Source organism: Aulostomus chinensis, chromosome 19 (genome assembly GCF_037954235.1).
Source record: "Aulostomus chinensis isolate RoL2024-O1b breed Wild chromosome 19, RoL_Achi_v1.0, whole genome shotgun sequence".
NCBI classification, from domain to species: domain Eukaryota; kingdom Metazoa; phylum Chordata; class Actinopteri; order Syngnathiformes; family Aulostomidae; genus Aulostomus; species Aulostomus chinensis.
The window spans coordinates 4,416,545-4,437,625 of record NC_141338.1 but is presented as its reverse complement, the minus strand read 5'-3'; the positions used below and the strand labels follow the sequence as shown (position 1 = coordinate 4,437,625).

General features: G+C 40.9%; 1 protein-coding gene across 23 annotated transcripts in view; it reads right to left on the bottom strand.

The window, feature by feature from the left end:
• The window catches only part of fnbp1b (formin binding protein 1b), a 59,175-nt gene that overhangs the window by 23,443 nt on the left and 14,651 nt on the right, over positions 1-21,081 (bottom strand). For 14 of the 23 annotated variants that reach the window (XM_086188477.1, XM_086188476.1, XM_086188475.1 and 11 more), the window contains exons 2-7: positions 16,667-16,782; positions 12,289-12,345; positions 12,058-12,205; positions 5,681-5,743; positions 3,654-3,758; positions 822-836 (exon numbers count right to left, since the gene is read on the bottom strand). In XM_086188477.1, the coding sequence (XP_086044603.1) occupies positions 822-836; positions 3,654-3,758; positions 5,681-5,743; positions 12,058-12,205; positions 12,289-12,345; positions 16,667-16,782 (504 nt within the window). Of the gene's footprint in view, positions 1-821; positions 837-3,653; positions 3,759-5,680; positions 5,744-12,057; positions 12,206-12,288; positions 12,346-16,666; positions 16,783-18,863; positions 19,304-21,081 lie in introns of those variants that run through there. The other 9 variants (XM_086188467.1, XM_086188488.1, XM_086188474.1 and 6 more) reach the window with 2 other exon arrangements.

Below are 21,081 nucleotides of genomic sequence, written 5' to 3'. Positions count from 1 at the left end.
AGCATGCAAGCATGGATGCAGGATGTGCTATGCTATTGTAGGTGCATGCAAAGTGAGGAAAACAACATCACCATGGCAACCTGGTGGATACCCTCATAACAATCTGCTCGGCTTATAGACGCATTACATCCTGTTGTCATTTCCTAGAAGTAACCTTTTTTGCTGTCACTCACTTATTGCTTCCAACCTTCTACGTGCAGACAGTTGACGTAGTGATAATCTCTTATGTTTTTTCCTGTTTCCTGCACAAACACCCCTTCTAGTGCAGTGATGTGGCTTTCACAATAAAAGCAGCTTTTCATTATTATTATTGTTATTATCATTATTTTTATTATTGTTATTGTTATTATTATTATTATTATTATTATTATTATTATTATCACTCTGTGGCAACAAGCAATTTGAGCCCTATTATGAACAATTGTGCCCACAAAATAAGGCTGTCAATTCCCAATTTCTGTATCTATAAAGCATTCTACACCTACACAGGTCTTGAGAGGGATTGCAGACAAGGCAAGAGGATCAAAAAGGAAATGGGACAGACAGCTGTTATTACCTTCTGCAGTGTGTTCAGCATTTCTCTAATTTTCTTTTATCATACATGTAAACGTGAAGTTAAGAAAGTATTCAGCAGTAGACAGTGAGGCAAGCAACTGTACGGGGAGCAGACAGGACAAGGCATGTTAACAATAACCTGGTCGAGGTTGTGTATCAGTCTCTGCGGGAGTGAGTGTGTGTGTGTATGTGTGTATGTTGAGACACAACGTCGAGACAGTGTGTGTTCCCACAGATATAGCAGTCTCTCTCTCCGCTGGACCTACCTTGTGGGAACTTCGCTTCAAGGCATGGCATAAAATAGATATACAAACACACACACAAAAAGAGGATTGTTAGCCGTTTCCAGCTAAACAAGATGTTGCCACAGATGCACTTCCTGGACCACCCGGGCTTGTCATCACTCAAATGAGGAAGCTCAGTAAACAAAGGCAACCGTCATTAAAATACTGGTACCACTAGTGGCAGAACTGAAGTGAGAAACGAGGGCACTGCATAAGCTTTCTAATGTTTTATGAGTGGGGAACGCCACTACACAGAGAGCTGGGGGTTCCTCGAGAAGCTCTGGCTTTGTGGATAACGGGGCCGTGAATCTAAACCCCTAATTGAGGGATTTGTTTGCCAGGGGAGGACAGTTAAGAGTTTCTCTCCAGCTAAAAAGAAAACCACAAAACCTCAACGCAGCACACAACAGCACTTTTGCATCGGCTTTTCAAACATAAGTAACTCTTAGAACTCAACTCGTCAGGACTCATCCATGTCAAATACGCTTTCTTTTCTGCTGGCACATTAATATCTTCATCAGTATCTTGTTGAGTCCTATGGCCTTCATGTGGCAGCAGCTATGCCAACAAAAATACATGGACTCACTGTTTCTTCTCCTTGTACCTTATTTCTTACACACATAAACTGAGCTGAGGCTCTGATATGTTATCTCTTCCAGGGATAAATACTCAGAGGCCCTCTAGTTAATGAAGGAAATACACACAGGGATAAATAATCTCTTCATTTGAGAGGCTGAGATTTATGGCCTGGAAATAAGCCGAGCCTTGTTTAAAAAATACCAATTAGCTTTGGATTTATTTCAACATGATGGGACAAATGTAATGACAGAACAGACTGCGTATGTTGATGAGCTTAAGGAGTCACAGGATGAATGGCGAATCCAACTGACGACACAGATATAAAACCCACTCTCTATGAGACTACAGTAATGGAGATCATTAGGAACTAGAAAGGCACTCTTATTTTAAACAATTACAATGCAGATTAATGTGGTACTGTCATATTTAACCCTTAAATATTTGCAACAGCAAGGCATCAGAAACTTTTAAATGTTTAATAATACATAAAACTAACTCAATGTGTGTCCATGAACCTTCTCAAGAAAGGAAACTCTTACCAATCCAGTAACTACTTATCTCAAAAACTCTCTCTCCACAGTGACAGATATGAGAGAATTCAGGCTTTTCTATTCTGTTACTGTTATTTCTGAACAATGGGAATGTGAGTAGGTGAAAGGGAGTGCTGAGGTCAGTCAAAACACCCACACAGAGAGGAATAATAACTCAGAGGACTAATATCTATGCAGGATCTATGGAGCATACTTTATTGTATTTAAACTCAGGATTATAATCATCTCTTTGTATGAATGCTTAAGGAATTAAGATCTCATGCATAAGTTTAGGTACTGTGTCTCTGAAGGACGTACAGATGATTTCATTTGCCTCAGTAAGTCAACGAGTTCAAGATATTTTTCATATACTCAATTCAACAATTGGATAACCTGATACAATCTTAAAAATCAGAACTGGGATGGATCAAAAGCGTTTCCTAACAGATTGGTGTTTTAACATTTTGTTTAATGTCCTCTTCAACAATTAATTGATTAATCAAAAAAAATGTCAGACTTGCTGGGTCTAGACTTCCGTAAAAGGGTTTAATGCTTTGTGCCATTTATGATAGAAAATGATCGGTTATGGTTTGGACTGTAGTAGCTGTTGACCTTGTTCTTAACTGTAAACTACACGAAGTGGGCAACTGTATTATCTCGCAAAATCAGAGAAACGGATCAGGACTCTGTATTGATGGATCCCCAGGATATCTATGGGGGGATCAGAGTTGTGGACAAATACTATGCAGACATACCAAATATGTACGTATTGTAGTGTATGTATTTTGTGTGGATCCCAAGAGAAGTATGTATACTATTGTTTATTCATACTTTCAAAGGAATAAACACAAATGACACCACATACTGAACTACATGTAATCTATGAGGCTTTCCTGCTTTAGTAAGTGAATTAACTGTAACTCAGGGTGCTTTAACTGCTGTGCCGGCTCTTTCCAGCTGAGCTCAGTGTTAGCCTAAGCCCGTTGTAGCTGCTTGGCAGTATGTCCAGAGTGCAGAAAGGCCCTTTTATTTCCACCTATATTTGCATAATAATCGGGTCTGAACTGTGTCAACTCTGAGCTGGAGCTCTGCCTCAACAGCTGATGAAGCAGCAAGAGCACGCGCTGCTGACCCATGATGCCTTGCGGGTGTGGGAGCTATGTGGGTTAAAGGCTGAGAATTTGTGCGCTCTTTTCATTGGTTGTGACAACAGGAAATTACATCAGCAACAAGCTGGTCGGCGATTCTGATGATCCCCACGTGTTGAAGACAATAACAGACACACCAGACTACACATCTTTACCATGAAAAAGAAAAGGCTGTGTACAACTATGGCAGGAATAAACCCACACAAGGTCCTCTGTGGCCTAGAAAGCACAGCAACAGTGTGTTTGGCAGCTGCGCTACAGTGATAATGAGGAGTCGGTGCTGTCAGTTTAGTTTAGTAGCTGCTCGCTGTGATGCTAGGATAACTTAAACACACACATCCCTTCTAGCGTCAAACACACAGTCAATCTTTGCCATCTTCGATGGAATGACAAACCAAGGCTGTGGGGGTATGGAAGGGGAGAAAGAAGGGTGAGGGTGTTTGGTGAGGAGGTGGGGAAGGCCAGGCAATCAGCAGAGAGCCATGTGTTAAGCATGGAGGGTACAGCCCAAGCTTGAGTGATTGGTGGTTGCTGCAAAGGGATGAGATGGCACATACCTTCTCCACGTCAGCTTTAGTCACGTTGATGTCAGCATCCATCTTCTCAAAGTACTGCTGTGCTCTGTCTGCCTCTTTACACTCCCTCTCAAACTTCCTTTTACACTGAAAAAACAGAGAGAAAAGGCAATTTAGAGTCAGAACAGCCATCATCCTATCGTTTTTGTGAAACTTGACATTTTAATAGCACCGTGATGGACGTCATTACATGTATTTATACGTCATATACATTTCAGGCCCGGCACTGTGCGTGACAGAGGTCAGTTTATGTCACTATCACAGCTATGGGGACTGTCAGTCTGCAGCCTACAGATTAAACAAATGTTCCTAGTGGTCATTTGTGGACAGAAAAACAACCATTCATCCAACCCTCTTTCGACCCCTCTAACCGAACAATCAGTGTTTGTTGGGCCAGCGTGCACTCTGAACTATGCCTATCTGCCTCTCTCACAATGGCACCATTGATCGCCCAGAGAAGTTGAGGAAGACAAGGCAGTTATGTATCTCTGTCTTTCTCTCCCCCGTCAAAGGGGCCAGGCAGAGATAAGAATGCCATCCTGTGAGATTTCTTTTGCTGCCTCACTAAAACACAAACACTTCTGGATCTGCTCTTGTCAAATTGTTCCACACACAAAACACAGTAACCGATATTTAATGGATACTTCTGTTTCAATTTCAATATGTACCTAAAGCAGTATTTGTTTAAATTAATACAACCGTGTCAGTGACTGCATACCATTCAGAGAACAGATGGCAATATAATGCAACCACACAGTCAATAAAACAAACTTAATCTATATTGTATAGCTTCCCATCTTAATGTGAGATGCTGCCCTGTACGTTCATTCTATATATATAAAGTCTGCCCTGTCTCCATTATGAGCAAAATAAATGACGCCCTGTGTATAGTTTCTGACAAAGAGAGAACATGAGGTTCCTAAAGGCTCTGTACACCAGCCCACTGGAGAGGTTTTCTATTCTGAGTTTTACATGTTCTTCTCCATGAAGAAACACGCTAACTTTTTGTTCCTCAGGGCCAGACCAGAAAATTTTGTGAAGTTCATCACACACAAAATAAAAATGTTGTGCACTTTATGTCACGGGGGGGTGCCCATATCTGGGCTTACAAATCTGGATATTTCTAATCAAATCTTTGGATTTTCATCATCATCAGCTGTAACAAGCAATTCTGTGTCAGCGTAATCAAACTTAAGGGAGTCCTGTAGTGCTCATTTCTGCATTTATCACCTTAGCTAAGGATTATTCATCAGTAACTTTGTGTGTGATTGTGCGTCACACTGTGTGATATGTGGCTTTGTAGTTTCAGAGGACCGACATGGCCGCGAACCTTCTCTTGTGATTCTCTCATGTATTATGTTTCCTTCTTTTGTGAATGACGTATCAATATTTGAAGCTTGGAAACAAATTATTTATGCACTGAGACCTCCATTAACTGTATCAAGAAGCTCAATGCATTTTTTATGCTACTTATCTAATTTCCAAATCATTTCTAAAGGTTGTCAATATTAATTAGGCTCCCCTTAAAACTGCAGTGTTCTTTGCTTACATGGAGTTTTCAATTTATTCACTTGGAAAGATAAAGAATTACAAAAGATCATGTTCATAAAGTAGATCTGATACTGTGTTACGATTAGTTTGAATGCTATCCTACCATGCCCTCAGTCATGTGACTAAATGCTAACAATTGTAATGTAAAACATATCTTAGAATTGGTGGTAGTAAGTGTATAGCTTTACTTTTGGAACAGGTATCAAACTCTGTTGAAATCTGTTTCTAAAAATGGGTTTTAATTTCTCCAGCACAAAGCTGTTTAAAACATATGTGCGAGTATAAACATTTTTAGGGTAAAGACCCAAACTAGTGTGGATTAAGTTGCAGAACTTAGGTAATTAGTGCATCGGCAGACTAGTCATGAAGTGTGCTTTTATTTTCTTCATGATATACTGGCTTTGCCCCGTTACAGTTTGAGCTACTAGTGTGCAGTGGTGGTACTGCAGGTCTCTCACCGACTCCAGCTGCTTCCACGAGCTCTCGATGTGCTGCTGCGCCTTCCGCCCATCGTGGAAGTGCTGTTAGGAAAGAAAGAAAGACATATTTATCAAGTATTCAGCAGGGGTTTCACATCAGGCACACCTGACCTTGACATTGTAGGAATGCTACATCAGAAGCTACTACACTATTAAACATTGACAATGTTAATATTACACTTGGACAGACAAAAATTAATGTGGACTGAGAAAGTGGGGCAAATGTAAATAGACACTAGCCACATTATTTTCCACAGGCTTAACTCTCAGGGATGCTGCAAGATCCAGTAGATGGCTACAAGTCAATTTGATTGAAGAGCAACAGGATCATATGCACAAGTTCAATATAGGTACACCACCACGGCAGTTTACAGCTCTGCTGTATCACAATTCAGACATCCATTATTGTACAGATGAGCTAAAAATACAATGAATGAAGGCTTTGCAGAGTGTTGAACATACTGTACAGAGAGCAACAATGTCAGCCAGTAAAGCAGAACAAAAGCTTTTTAATGTAGCTGCAAAGTCACATGTCAGGCACAAGGCTTGGTCATGACATTCCTCTGCGCTATGGTGTCTGCGATAGACTGAAGGAAAATGAATAAATTATCCCCCAAAATACAAGCGAGGGTTACTAAAGAAATCTAAAGAAATCAACAACCAATTTTCTTTTATGAAGACGTCACATGAGACTACTGAACAGCATCTCTCCGTTGCTTATTTGGAATTAAACACAGCTAACTTCTGATTTAAAAGCCATTACAGTGTTACTCCTCTCAGAGGGCTTTTTCGTTAGTTTGTCAGATTTATGTTACTGGCCTCTCCATTTCTTCTGTGCAGTGTAGACGTAACTGGAGGGATAGAAAAGATCCAGGACAGGACAGTTACAACTGTTGTTTGACGGAAGTAGGGACCATTGTTCACAAGAATGATATGTTAATCTTACAGTAAACAGAACATGAGATAAGCCTGGAGGTGCTTGAGAAGCTAGATATGGTAATCTTGGGGGAGACAGACAGGTCCCGTTGGATTTTGGCACAGCTGAGTGTGGCATATTGTACCAGGCTGGGTGGCAGCTGCTGGTCTGAGCTCACACAGAACTTACACAGTGTATTTCTGTAAAAGGCCTTGCTTAGCCTTTGTCGCTGCAGGGGAACAGAGAACTTGGCCCAGAGGCGAACACATCATTCCACAGCTCTCCATGCCGTTCATCCAGATCCCCTCAAGCACCAATTCAAATTTTTTTCTTTGGTTTTGATTCGTATTACTTTTACAGAATGTAAACAATTCTTTAATTTGTCTGCATTTACTTTAATCTAATCCAAAATGACAAAGAGACCTGACTATTCATGCGGCAGCCCTGGTAACTGAAGAAGCTCGAGTCAGTAGCTGAGCTGAATATCGATGCTGCCATTCATGGACGGCTTTCATAAAGGACAGAAAGCTGTTGCTTCTCTGTGATTTCAGTGCTTCAGAAAGCCCTCAGTATTCTCTTCATGTGCACTAACTCAAAAGCAAGAGATGTGACATCAGGACTGTTTCGTTCATCGGAACAGGAGTAGACATGAGAGTGAGAACATATCCTGGTCGACCTCAGGTAGTTACATTTCTCATTTCCTTAAGTTTTTAGGGAAGCTGGGCTAAATAAGGAAGTGCTCCAGAGTTTTAGAGGAAGTATTTGAGCAGTAACAGAAAATGGGACACTGGTGACTCACTTAGTCCCATCAAACCAATACAGAGGAGAATCATTTTTAACAAGCTGTTATAATCTTGGCCTTCACATTTCTGTTTGGTGACCACAATAATGTCGATGAAGATATGTTTCACTAAATGATAAGATAAAGAGAGACTAAATAAATCCACACAAGACGGGTTGACATCATTGTTACTGTGGAGCATTCATTCCAAATATTTGTCTGTAACATTTCTGAAAATCCCTCAGGGCAGATTTACAAAATGACCATCACTTTCAAGATAAATAAACTACGCCGGAGCTCTTCTCTAAACATCCTAATCACATAAAAATCTACTGACCACCATGTGTTTGCTTTCATCAAACATCAAGATACATGAGTTCATTCACGTTTGCAGAAAAAGGGAAAGTATCGTCATAGTGACTAACAGCCATCTGGGGAGCAGGTACAGATGCTGCAGCTATTTAGGCCATTTTCATCGGTGTTGGCTTCTCTCTGTTTTATTTCACAGATTGCAGAAATACATTTAGCCTTTAAGTTAATGCGCTGATTCTGTGACCCAGACATTTTTACAACATAAGGCTGTTTTCCATTTTTGGAACTCCTGGGCCATTGCAGGGCAGCCAGAACCTCTGTGCCTGTTCTAACTGCAGGAACCCCGCAGTAGATCCTCTTTCATGGCCATAGGAATCAACTCCAGTACAGGTTCTTCTAACCAGCGAAAGGTTGGAAGACTGTTGCTGATCGTTCCAGACCAGACTCATAGATTGAGAAAACAATTTTGCGACAGCTTTGATTGCAAAGTAAATCTGGCAAGAACTGATCTAATATTTACTCAATAATGCCAAGCAGCCTTGCTCTCTGTTTTGAACCCATTTTCCATAGACAAAGGAATTCTGCATTCCTTTTGCAGTTATGCAACTGCTAACACAGACTACACGACTCCCTCCAGGTATCAAAACCCTTGAGACCCAACCAAGGCACGCAGGAATGAGAGGGCATATGGTGCATCGAGTGATAAATAATGCGCAGGGAGTATTTTTGATTCTGCAGAATTGTTTGGACAGATTTGAAGCAATAGAATTCAGACAGACAAGTTTCTCTGCATACACACGCATAAACATTACGACTATCACAACAGTGTGTATCATGGTGTCTTCAATGTGAATTCCAGAGGCTGCGGTCTACTGTAAGCTGTGTCTGCCTCTCTGTTCTCCAGTGTTGTCCTCATACCAGACTGAGCTGTGCTGAGATGCACGAGCTCTGACGTTGTTAATTGTGACGTACGTATGTCACCTCTATTCTTGAAAGAAGTAATTAAGAGATATAAAGAGACATAAAAAATGATTTAAAATATTATGGTACAATAGATTACAAAAGCCTAAGCAAAGTAGCACAAGCAACATTTAGATTTTTGTGATAGTTAAAAAAGTACACTGAAAATCAATTTAACTTTTTTTCAGTACATTAAAAGTACTTGAATAAATTGATAACTGTGATAATTTTGGTCTTAATAATCACAATGTGAATTTTCATACCATTGCATCCCTGGGAAAACCAGTGCATGTGTGTAAAGAGCAACACGTGCACTTGTAAGCACGCTCAAACTGATCTGTTGACATGACTTGGTTCATCGGAATGTGCACCTGCAGTCCTGCACAGTTGTCAACAGACATAGACTCATTAAATCCTACAAATAGCTACAAAAGCCAAGATTTATATGATAGAGATGATGGAACATCATGAAATTTCATTTTTCTCAGCATGTTTAGAGCATTAGGTGCTTGGGTATTACTGCAGAAGCAATATACTGTATAATGAAGTCCTTCTGGGTTTAGATATGCATGTGCTGACTATGCATGCTAAAAACTAGGGGTACTAGCGTGTACCTCAAGCGTACAACTGTTTGCTGAGCTCATCAAAAAGCGCACGTCAGCTGTTAATTGTACCTTTGATGGAAAACTCAGCAATTGTACCTGTAAGTTCAGCAATGTCCTTGTCCCCTAACTCCGATCTTAAGTGTGCGGGAAGAACAATTCTGTCTTCCAGTCTTCGTATTTGTTTTTCCACTCAACAGAAGAGGCACGTGAGGCCACTCTTAAGAGACACATTGTTCTCTGCCCATGGTTGAATCTCTTTTTCTGGCTCTAAGACATAAATGAAGCCAGTATCTACTGCCAAAGTCAACTGATGATATTTTATAGAGCATTATGATTTTCAGCTGACTTTTCAGTAAATGCATTATTTCCCTGACAGCTGAGTAAGATACGTTCTTTTTTTTAATTTTTCTAGCTGGTTGACCATGTCACCCTGCAGCAGGCCATGACAGGTTGAACTTCCTCCAACACTAAAATATACCCTTGTGTGCTGTACGGTGTCTACGAGCGGAAACCTAAAAGTACAGACTTCTTTCAATGACACATGTAGACTCAATAAATATAGCGCGGTCACAGCTATGAAGTGTTGCAGTAAATGGAGAGTCTCAGGAGGTCTTACCGAGTGTTTAAGGGTCTTTATCAGTCCTCATTAGAGAGGACACCTAAGCCCTGTGATCAGAAGCCTGGAGAGGACAGCAGTGTGCTGACTGAACACCTTATTATGATTCCTCAGCACAATCAATGTCCAGGGAGACTTAGGCTCTACTAACCCTGCCTGTGCTTCATCATTGGCCTATCATTCTAGATAGCAACGAGCAATGAGTATCGCTATAATTTATAGTTAAATCTTCAGGAATATGTTCGCATAACATGTCCCCTGACATACAAAATCAGGTTCCCTTTTGTAAAACCAAGCACTTTTGATCCCTTAAAATCCTTTAAGACAACATTCTTGGCCTCACCTTCTATGCCACCCCAAGCTGAGGTTCACTCAGGGAAACAGCGAAGGGAGGCGGGGAGAGTTACAAAACAAACCCGCATTAAAAAGTAATGAGATATTGTTATCTTTTCTTTTTCTGGGTCTCTAGTTTGGATATTACCTGTTCAGTAAGCTCCCAATACCGCCAGGACTTGACCCTCCTCTAATCCTATCGTCTGGGTCTGTCTGCACAACTTTTGTCTGAATCAAATCAGAATGCAAAGGCAGAAGGAACACTGAGAGGCGCTGAAATATTCATGTGACAGAAACCAGAGAAAACAGGGAGGGGGTACCTGATTTTCTTCACTAACACTTTCTCTAATAGTGTTACAGACAACCGTTTTTGTCCAACATTCCAAAAATGTAAAATAAAACAAATTAAAATAAAATGATAGCAGCGTTTTTTTTTCTTATATTCTCAGCAAACTTTTGGACACTTGAATATATCAGATGACGTCATTCGAGTGTTTTTTGAACACAAGTACATCTCTGACTCAAAACTGTCACAAAGTACTACTCTAATGGAACACATTTACCCTGAGAGGAAATTCTTTAGGAATATGACTGATAAACTATTTGCTCAGAGCCTGAGGATGAAACAATCCTTTGTTCATTAAAGTTTCTAAAACTTATGTGGTCATGCAGTTGAGAGAAAAACCCCTAAACTGGGAAAATGAATAAACACTGTTGCAAGCTTGTAAAGTCAAGACAGACTGACACATTTTAAAGCTATTGAGCCAGAAAATAAAGATCCTGAATTTGGAAAGCCCAGAGTTCCAGCCATGAGAAGCTGTTTGGAAAGACGGAGAGGACAGAGGACAGAGAAATATCTGTAGTTGTGAGTTTGACTAGATAAAGTGCATAGAAATGAAGAGGAAGAGCATGTCAGAGTGGCATCCTGCAGCCTAGGGGTAGCACAGGTCCCCAAATTTGGACACTAGACAGACACTGTCGCTTTGCCAAGCGAATCCAAGCCAAGCTAAACCAAAGCCAAAAGAGCAAAACAGGCCTTGAGGGGGCAGATTATTTATTCCCCTTCGGAAAATGCTGGAAATCCCCTCCCTCTCAGTGCAATTTAAACAGAGCTTCAATCAAAATTGATCAATAAGTGTGACCCAAACCCATCTGATTTAAAGGCAGCAACACTTACATCACTAGTTCTCATGAATATATTCTAAAAAGGTCAGAGTGCCTTTGCTACCCTATGTTTTTTTCAGGTTTTCCACCCCAGTTCCCTCAGCTGGACTTCCGTGGCACATGAGTCCATGACAGATTTTTCAGAAAGTAGATTTTCCAGCTGAGTAGACTTCACTCGGCTCTCTTGAAACTATGACTTTAATGGAGGCCACACTGTTGTCTATGACTCATGCGCTGCTGGTCCAATTCATATCATCATGGCTGTGAGGAAAGTGACTTCAACATTTATGAATAGTGTGTGGTGCACCGATCTTTTGTGATTTGGTTTAAAAATGAGAAATACACCTCTAATGATAGAGAAAGCATGACTTTGTTCCATATAAAGGACTCAGTCAGTCACGTTCCACACTTCTGGCAAGCCTTTTGGGTGCATCTATATTTACTCGGTGATGACCTCAGTTCATGAGTGGCGCATGCTCCCAGAACGGACCACTTGGTTTCTTGTAGGCCGGTGTGTCTGCTTTACTTTACAAAAATGTATTTGATCATGTGAATGTTTAATTTAAAGGAGTAACATACTGGGAATGAAAAGACAATATAGACAAATTCAAACAGAGGAAAAAAAGCCATGAAACATGGTTAAAGTGCAAATTTTCAAATATCTCTCACCGATTTTCTCTCAGACTTGAGCTCCTGCAGGTAGCGTGAAAGTTCGGTGATGATTTGGGAACTTAAGTTCTCCGCAATAACCTCATGTTGGCCCGCATAATCATTTAATTCATTCAGTGTCATCAGGAAGGCTCGACAGAATGTGTACCTGTTGAGACATTGGACATGACATCAAGAGAAAGACGGTGCAGTGCTTTTGTCCAACCAATAGTTTGTGACCTCTCAACTTACTTGTTCTCTTCCTCTTCTCTTGAATTCTTCTTCGGTTGATACTTCTTTGATAAATTCCTGTGAGGACAGAGAATTCAGCCTTGTCAGTCATTTCTGTCTGTGCCTTAACAAAGAGCAAAGTCTGCAGATGACTATTGTGCCATGTTCATTATATATCCCTGACAGGGCCCTCATGGACCTGCCAAAGCATCATCCAGTCCACCATTCAATCCTGCAGAGTGCTTTCTGCTCCTGAAACTACGTCCATCACTCTCTCCGGGTCATAAATCATCGCCTCAGGAGCGTACATGCAGAGGCAGTCACCAGAAACAAGCGTGTCTTTCTTATGTGCCCTTGTTTTGACTGTTGAGGCATGTTCGTGGCACGAGAGTGTGAGGAGGAGGAGGAGAGCAGGAGGAAGATGTAGATGAAGCAGGGCTGGCTGGTTTTAGGGAATACACTGAAAAAAAGCAAGCCTGATTATGAATATGAAAGTGTCTTTAAATGTCCTCATCTCAACCGAGCAACTGTTGTGCTGCTTGACAGCCAACATCACATCATGGCACGTTCGTTGGAACATGACATTGTGAGACACTCACCACCCAACTGTGCTGATGCTGTCTTTGATGGCTCCTCTGTCAGCAAAACATAATAACATGCATGATGGGTTTGGGTGCAGACTGAGAGCTACTGCCTTCAGCATCCTTTGTCTAATTAAAGAGAACTGTGAACAACACACATGCGACATGACACACACAGCACAAGCCTTAACACTGCAATCTTCTGAACAAAACTCATGTTTTGTGTGTTTACGTGTTACAAATCAGTCCTCTGCCTCTTAGGAATGTAGACTAGTAGGGCTGCATATCACATCACCCACAATCTAGACCTCTAAATCCTCTCATGATAAGAACGTTGCATGTTTCAAACACCATGCTGCTGTAAAGAGAAGTATTTTGAAAACGTTTCCAATTTTTTTTCTCCCGAGGTTACATTATGGATCCTGCAAGTATTTTCTGTTAGCAAACTTCCATCAGTTTAATTTAGATTCATGAAAATAATTCTAAACTTACTGTCTAGTATTAGATGAATACTTAATTCATTACATCTACCTTTTTTGGATCAATGCTACATGCTGATGTGAATTTTAGCTGTAACTGCAGCCTCTTATGATGGTATTTTCATGTTGTCGTTAATAGCGTTACTGCAAAAAATACCACTTACAATACACTTTTAATCCTCATAGAATCTTGTCCTGACACTTTTAATGTCAGCATCAAAACAATTATTGCCAAAATCAATTGCTGCAAATGGCTTATAACACCAAGGACAGGCTGCCCTATGAAATCGTTGCACATGTTTTCTCTAATCGATTGGAAATACTTGCATGTTATAAAAATGCAGTAAGTCCTGCTGATATAAATGATGCATGTGTTACAAAAAACACTACATGTGATGTGCGTCTGCCCTCTATCCAGCGTACTATGCCCACCTCCCCCACGCCTCTCCTCCCTTGTGGCGTTAGCACTGTTGCTAGGCAGATCTGTCCATCTAGATCTTTCCCTGTCCTCTAATTATAGAGCAACTTCCCACTCACCCATTCACTCACTCACAGTCAGATGTCAGATGGTATTAGTCCACTAACCCAATAACATATTTAACTAACATGTTGAAATAAGGGGAGCATTTAATCAGATGGATTAAACGATCATTGTTAACTGGTAATGTGCAAGTATGCCTCGAAGATGACACTGTGAGTACATGTCTACAGAAACTTCATCTACGTAGAGATGATAAAATAAAAACAGAATAGACAGATTTATTTACCTCGCACCAGTCGCATTAGTTAATAGGACTTTATTCCTTCTGTGTGCTGGATTGTGCCAGACTGGAATTTGGGGGAGGAGGAATTAATGCATTGCCCTGCAATGACTAGAGTGGAGCATTGTGCATGTTTACACCAACGCAATGAAAGAGGATTATTTGTGGATTAGTGAATGTGTGGTGAGTATGGTGCTACAAATGCTACAAAGTATAGATGCCGTTTGATAATGTTGTCTGAGATCCATTGATGTTGCTGAATGATAAATAATTAATCTCAACTTTGTAACTGGTGATCAGTAAACTCATCGTATTTGCTTTGTTTCATTGCAGACACAATGACAAGACTAACTGGCCATGTCATTAACAACAATTGTGCCTTTCCTGTCGTGACCAAACACAATGTCTAGCATGAAAAGGCTAATTACCACTAAAAATCAAAGGGATGACAGGACAGAAAATTTCCTGCAACACTGATGAGACAAAAGAGGACTACATCAAAGGGCCAGTTGCATTAGCTCATTAGATCTAACAGTCACATAATTCTTTTTGTTTGAGCGTGCCTGTTAGATTAAACCTGATTTCATGAGCTAAAATGATTATAAAGGATAATTGGTGAGATATGGCAGAGTGGCACCAAAACAAAGACGCCTAGTGTGCTCAAAACACAGGAAAACCCTATGACTCATGCTATTGCATCCGTACATCCCAATATCCTCATTTTTCCTTGTTTAAGCCTGCATGCGCATGTGTGTTTATTAGACTGATTGGCAGTGGGCCTTCTGTAGAAGCACAGCGACGGAGAGCATCTCCACCATCTGTGGAGCTTATAGATCTATAAAAGCCAACCTTCCATGGCAAGATGGCCAAACACACTGTAAACAGCTGCAGACAAGTTGTACTCTCGTACGTGTTCGGATGCAGGTGCAAATCTGTGGGTGTATGTTCTTGGCTTTCAACTCTGGTTAGGTAAATCACTTTCCAGGAAGCTGTAAACATGAACAAATATAAGAACCAGCGAAATATAAAGACCAATATGAAATCTCTGCTTGTAGAGTGCATGCGTTTGGCTGCTTTGCATCTAGAAATAACCTTTCAAAAGAGAACGTGTCAAGAAGGAATCCCTCCATGTATGGACACTGTTAATCACAGTGGCCAAAATATTAGCTGTTTCAATAGTTGAGCTTTAGCAGTTTAATTGTCAAGCAAATTTTAAGCCAACCATATGGCAAAAAGAAAACGTACATTAGTTGTGTTTTCACCAAGTGATTTGGAGTGAATAAAATAAACTGTGCAACTTCAGAATTTGGAAAATAGTCTCCACCTTCCATTTTGCGCTTGTTTGATTGCAGAAACAAACTGTCTTCCAAAATTGTGTTTTATGGAATCCATCAACCTTTTCTAATGCGATACTTCCGAAAGAGCTAATGTAATCTCTACTACCGTCATCACCATTTCAAGTATTCTGAAGCAAGCAACTGATAAAAGTGCAGTCATCTGGTTGTTGAGCAATGGCTAGCTTAGTATCAGCAGCAAGCAGCACAGTCCAGACACTCCACTCTGACATTTTCCTCTTCTTTTTGATATTTCAGAAGCTGTTCAGAATGAGATTATCTGGGTGACATCAAGACAATCTGAAATGTAGCTGTTGTTATGCCTCAGTGTTAGTATGTGTAAAGATAATGGTCACAGGACTGCAGCTAATGCACGTGTGTAAACACAGACTGCTAGTCTTATTATCTCAAGCTGACTTAATTGTCAAAAAGAGGAGTGGTAAGGTCTGCTAGGATTTGTCACAGGGGGTTGCTATGTGCATACTGGATTGGTATTGGCCCATCACTATGGCACGGGGGGAGTTGGGCCCATACTTAGAGAATTAGCCATATTGCCAGGCCCCTTTAAAGATGGCTGAGTGTGGATTTGGGGATGTCTCCTACTGTGTAGGGATGCTGGGTGGCTTAGGAGATGGATCCTCTCAGGACTGGCCTGCTCACGCTCTCATCTCTCCCTCTGAGAATCAGTGACTGCACCAAAACAGAGTGTGTGTGAGGAGAATAACAGGGGGCGGGGCCAACACTTGTGGTTGGAGGGGGAAAAAAATATCTGGGTCAGACCTGGGGTTCATAATGCTGATACCTACTAGTCACTATGGAAACACAAGCTCCACCCCATCCCCCAACAACCTGACTTCCTTTTGCCTGAAGCCAAAGCAAGCAACAACAACAGTCATGCACTAGCGAGTGAGAGGAAGACCCTTCAAAAATGAAAAAGAGAAAAAGATGGAGATGATTCTTTATTCTCTTCATTCTTCTCTTTTTTTGGCTCAATATTTCTACATTGCAAATGTATTGAATTCCTGATTATCAATGAACTACTTCCCATATGAGAATATTTGTCTCACTTTCCCCTTCCACAAGACTGCCAGAGGTCATGATTAGCGAAGTAATGATCCAGTGAGGACTCAAGTCTCTTGTTTCAAGGACGCTTCGGTGAAGACACATCCACCCGTAAAGGAAAGTCACCCTAATTACTGCGTTTCAATGCAAAACGTGGATCATAAATCAGCTTGAATACTCACCTAATTTGTTTTGCATAGTTGGTTTCAATCTCTGATCGCTCCTTGACAAATTTGGTGTACTTCTCAACAAATTCGATCCCCCACTGTGTATGCTTCTCCAGGTTTTCAAACTGATCCTGTGGAGAAAAACAAAAAAAACAAAAAATGAATATTGATGACTAGGGGTGGGAGGACATACTGAGACTTCATTATATCATGATCATTCCTCCTGCTATATGATACTGACACACAGGCATCAAATTATTGCTACTGTATTTATTTAACTGATATTTATCCCATTGAAAACGGCAGATTGCTATAATTATCTAAGAAGAAACAAGTGTTTACCCAGTTAGCGAGGAACATTCCCACAACATTGGCAAACAAGGTCTGTTTGACTTCTAATGTGTATTCATTTAAAATAATGTTCCTATAATATTGTTTAAAAAAAAAGTTATTTGTAAAATGTTAAAGATGTTCAACATTTTAAGTTATGACTGTATAAAAGCAAATTCATCACAAAGAAATAATAATTTATTGTATCAAAGTGGTGTGGAGTATGTTTGAGCTCTGGTGCCAGATGATGTCACAGAGCACCATAGCTATCCAGTCAGAAAGTTACCATCTGCGACCCCACCCCCCAACTACAAAACTCGCCACAGAGAGATTTCATGCATTTATAGTGCGTCATCAATTATCTCATCCAATCGCAAAGTATCATGGCTGGGGATCCGCCCAGTGACTCAGTGATGGATTGACTCACTGAGTGTGAGTCATTCGACCACTGCTCCTTCCTCTTGTACCATGGCAAAAAACAAAGAGAAAAAAGGAATAAAGTACACATATATACCAACAATCTTGGTATTTGAGAATACTTTCTAATATCATTTGACTTCCACTGAGTCTGTCTGCTGCAGGAATATTTTCCATCTGACTCCCAAAGTTAGACAAAATTGAAAGCCCAACCAAAGCAGTCAGGCAGACGTATCTGTAAATGTTTGTTTTTGGGTCAGATGCTTGTCTGATCAACGACTATTCCCACAGCCACAATTCATACTTCAAAGGGGGAGTGTGTCTAGCCTCCGATGAAGACGACCCACTCCTCTCCAGATTAAATCACTTTGAGCTGCCATTATGAAAAGTGACTTTCCCCTTGATATCCTGCTATTGAAACACATCATCTGTAAGTGATGTCTTAAGCAGAGGGTACATGAGGTTCTTCGTTAAGCAGACTAACGGCACTACGGCAAGCTGGACTCATTATTCACAACGAGGACTTTGAAGCTAATTCATCTGATCACAAGTTTAAACAAAATATCAATTAATAAACCCACGCATGCAACGAGAGCATGTATAATGATTATATGGCTACTTCAGAGCGATGGTGTTACATGACTGTTGCTATCATTTTTAAGATTACACAAAATCTACCTTGGTGTAGCTCCAGCAGTCCCCCATTCGGTCCTCTAGCATGTCTAGATTATTCTTAAATCCAGTCAATATTTGCTTTCGTGCAACAAGCCGAGTGTAACTCTGTAACGTTCACGTGATTCTCAAGACAAAAGTATGTGGTCCTCAATAAATTCTTCACACACCTCTGCAGGGAGAGCAAGTTCACATTATAGAAGCAGGAAGTGGTTGTGCTGTTGACATTTGAGACTCACAGTTTCCAAGATAGACATTCAGCACTTTGAAGCATCTTCAGTGTTAGCATCCTGGTTACCTATTCAGTATACCACTGTAGTTTTTTAAAGCACGCCGTGTCATGTGAACTGTGATAAAAATCCACTGAACAGCCTTCACAAATACAACTCTTGAATTGAAATACTCAAGTAAAACAATAGATTGCTCTGAGTGAGAGGGACTTTCCAGTCTGCACTGTTAATCGGTTCCAATGAGCAATCACTCATCAGCAAGCCACTCAACAGAAGAATGACAAGATAGAACCAAACAATTAGACATCCACTGAAATGATTGGGACGGCTCCTCAGCCTCGTCACAACTCTTTGTTTTTTCTCTGAGTTTCTATGCACGTTTTTTCTTGTTTCTACCTAACAACACACCTCCTTCCATGCCCAACAGCCAACTTGCCCTCCAGACTCAATTTAAGAAACCTTTACGTCATTGTAACTACACATCAACACCACCTAGCAGCACATCTTCTGAATAAAACCCTCCTCCCTCAAATCAACACCCCCCTCCATATAATCCATTTTACCCTTTTTTGCAGCGGTACCATCTTATCCAGCTTGCTCCTGCGTGGAATGTGTACCCTTTTAAATTATCCAAATCCAGGTTAGAGGTTAGATTAGAGGAGGCATCCAAACAAAAGCATCCACCACATTTCCAAGGTATCCAAGTGGAGCGCTGATTACTGGGAGCGTGTCTGGGTGGGTAGCTGTGTCCGCTGACCCCACTCGCACAATAAGGGAGAAAATGCACAAATAATAATCCTGTTTTGAAGGAGCACAAATCCAAAAAAAACCAAGAGAAACCGTTGAAGCACTGGCCCGCCCAAACGCACACACATTGAATGTGAAGCCACTGCTGCCCACAGCATTAATGCTCCATCAGGCGTAAGGTGGAGTAAGTGGGATGGGAGAGGAGGATAGTGAGGGAATGAAACAACAGTGGAAGGGGGTGGGAAGGGGTGACAGAAGAGGCGGGATTACATTGGATGGGATTAAATTTTAGGAGTGGGGCAAGGGTGCTCTTCTACACAGCTAGCCACATAAACCCCCTTCATTATATACTATTTTAAAATCTAAAACATAAGATATTATTTAATAGCAAAAAGGTTTTTTTATCCACAATATGATGAGTCACTGTGAGCTCAAGCATCTGCGCTAAAATGAGATGTGATAGAAAAGGCAGAGTAAAATGTAAAATTCATCAACAAGGCCATTCCCCAGCAAGCAGAGAAAGAGCAAATTAATAAATTATGAAGCAGAGGGAGGAGAAGATCCCACAAAAGCAACACATTATTTGAGTGTCTGAGGCATGAGTATATACTCTTGTGCAGGACTTCAACCTCCTGCTTCTCAGACTTGCAAAATATCTACAGTATAAATGTACATTTGTGAGCAACTAGAATTAGTGACTGTGAAAACACAACATGTTGAACTTGCGCTGAAAACACTCTACTGACAGTGTAGAATGAATTTTAAAGCATTTACAAGACCAAGAGTTGGTGCGATACCAGTATCACAAATGTCAAGATATGGGACTAGTGTCTTTTCACCCATCTGATACCGCGTATTTTATTAGCAGCGAAACAGGATCTTGCTACTTCCCAGTTAGCTCAACTGTCCCGTCTCCGACTGATATTGCATACAGTAAATCAATTCTTCCTCTCCACTCTAATGCAGTAACCTAAATCTACAAAGGAAGTAGTGCTGTGCTTCAACTGGAAACTCTGGTTCTGATTGATGTGAGAGTACTCAGACCCAACTCGGAAAATGTCTGCAATGTGGCTATATTTTACATCAGAAAATCCAACTGATGTGTGGAAGTTGATACGATGTGTGGAAGTTGATACAGTATGTAGGGTGAAGTGACCATCAAAGTAGATGATAAAACTAAGTTCTATATATCTTCCTTACTCTGTGTATCTATTTGTCAGCCATGAGCAATCATTTCACATCAGTCTAGGGCTGGTAGTGCATACAGCTTTTCAACAAATAGCTTCAGGTATCAGAATCAGTGTTGAGAAGGACAAATGGTAGTGTATGAGAGAAGAAGGTTCTCTTGTACTGATGACCTGATACCTGCTGCAACTCGTTCATCATCAGGGATATGACAGCTGGCTACAAGGGAACATGCATGGGGTTTGATAATAGAAACAATTATGTTTCTGTTATGAGCTTCGGAGGGGGGCTGCATTTAAGTATCAAATAGCTTATCCAACAATTTTCTTTTCACTGTGTCAATTGCTTGGATGTATCTTAGTTATTACATACATACATACATACATACATTTTCTACCACTTATCCTGTTAAGGGTCATGGGGGGGCAGGAGCCTATCCCAGCAGCCTTTGGGCGAAAGGCAGGGTTCACCCTGGGCGGGTCACCAGTCCATCACAAGGCCAGCACATACAGACAGACAACCATTGGCTCTCACAGCCACACCTACGGTCAACTTAGAGTCTGGATTAACCTGGTCCTCTCTTGATGTCTTTGGACTGTGGGAGAAAGCCGGAGTACCGGAGAGAACCCAGACCCGGACAGACTCCACACAGAAAGATCCTGTGCTCAAGCCAGGACTTGAACCTGGAACCTTCTTGCTGTGAGGCGACAGTGCAAACCACTGCACCACCGTGCCGCCCTTAGTTATTATATCAGCCAAGAAAAAGTTGAACTAATTGCACCTCTGCAAAGGTTTGTGAATTATGCAGCTGCCATTGTTAACTCTTTGAATAAAATTGCTCAAACTGTG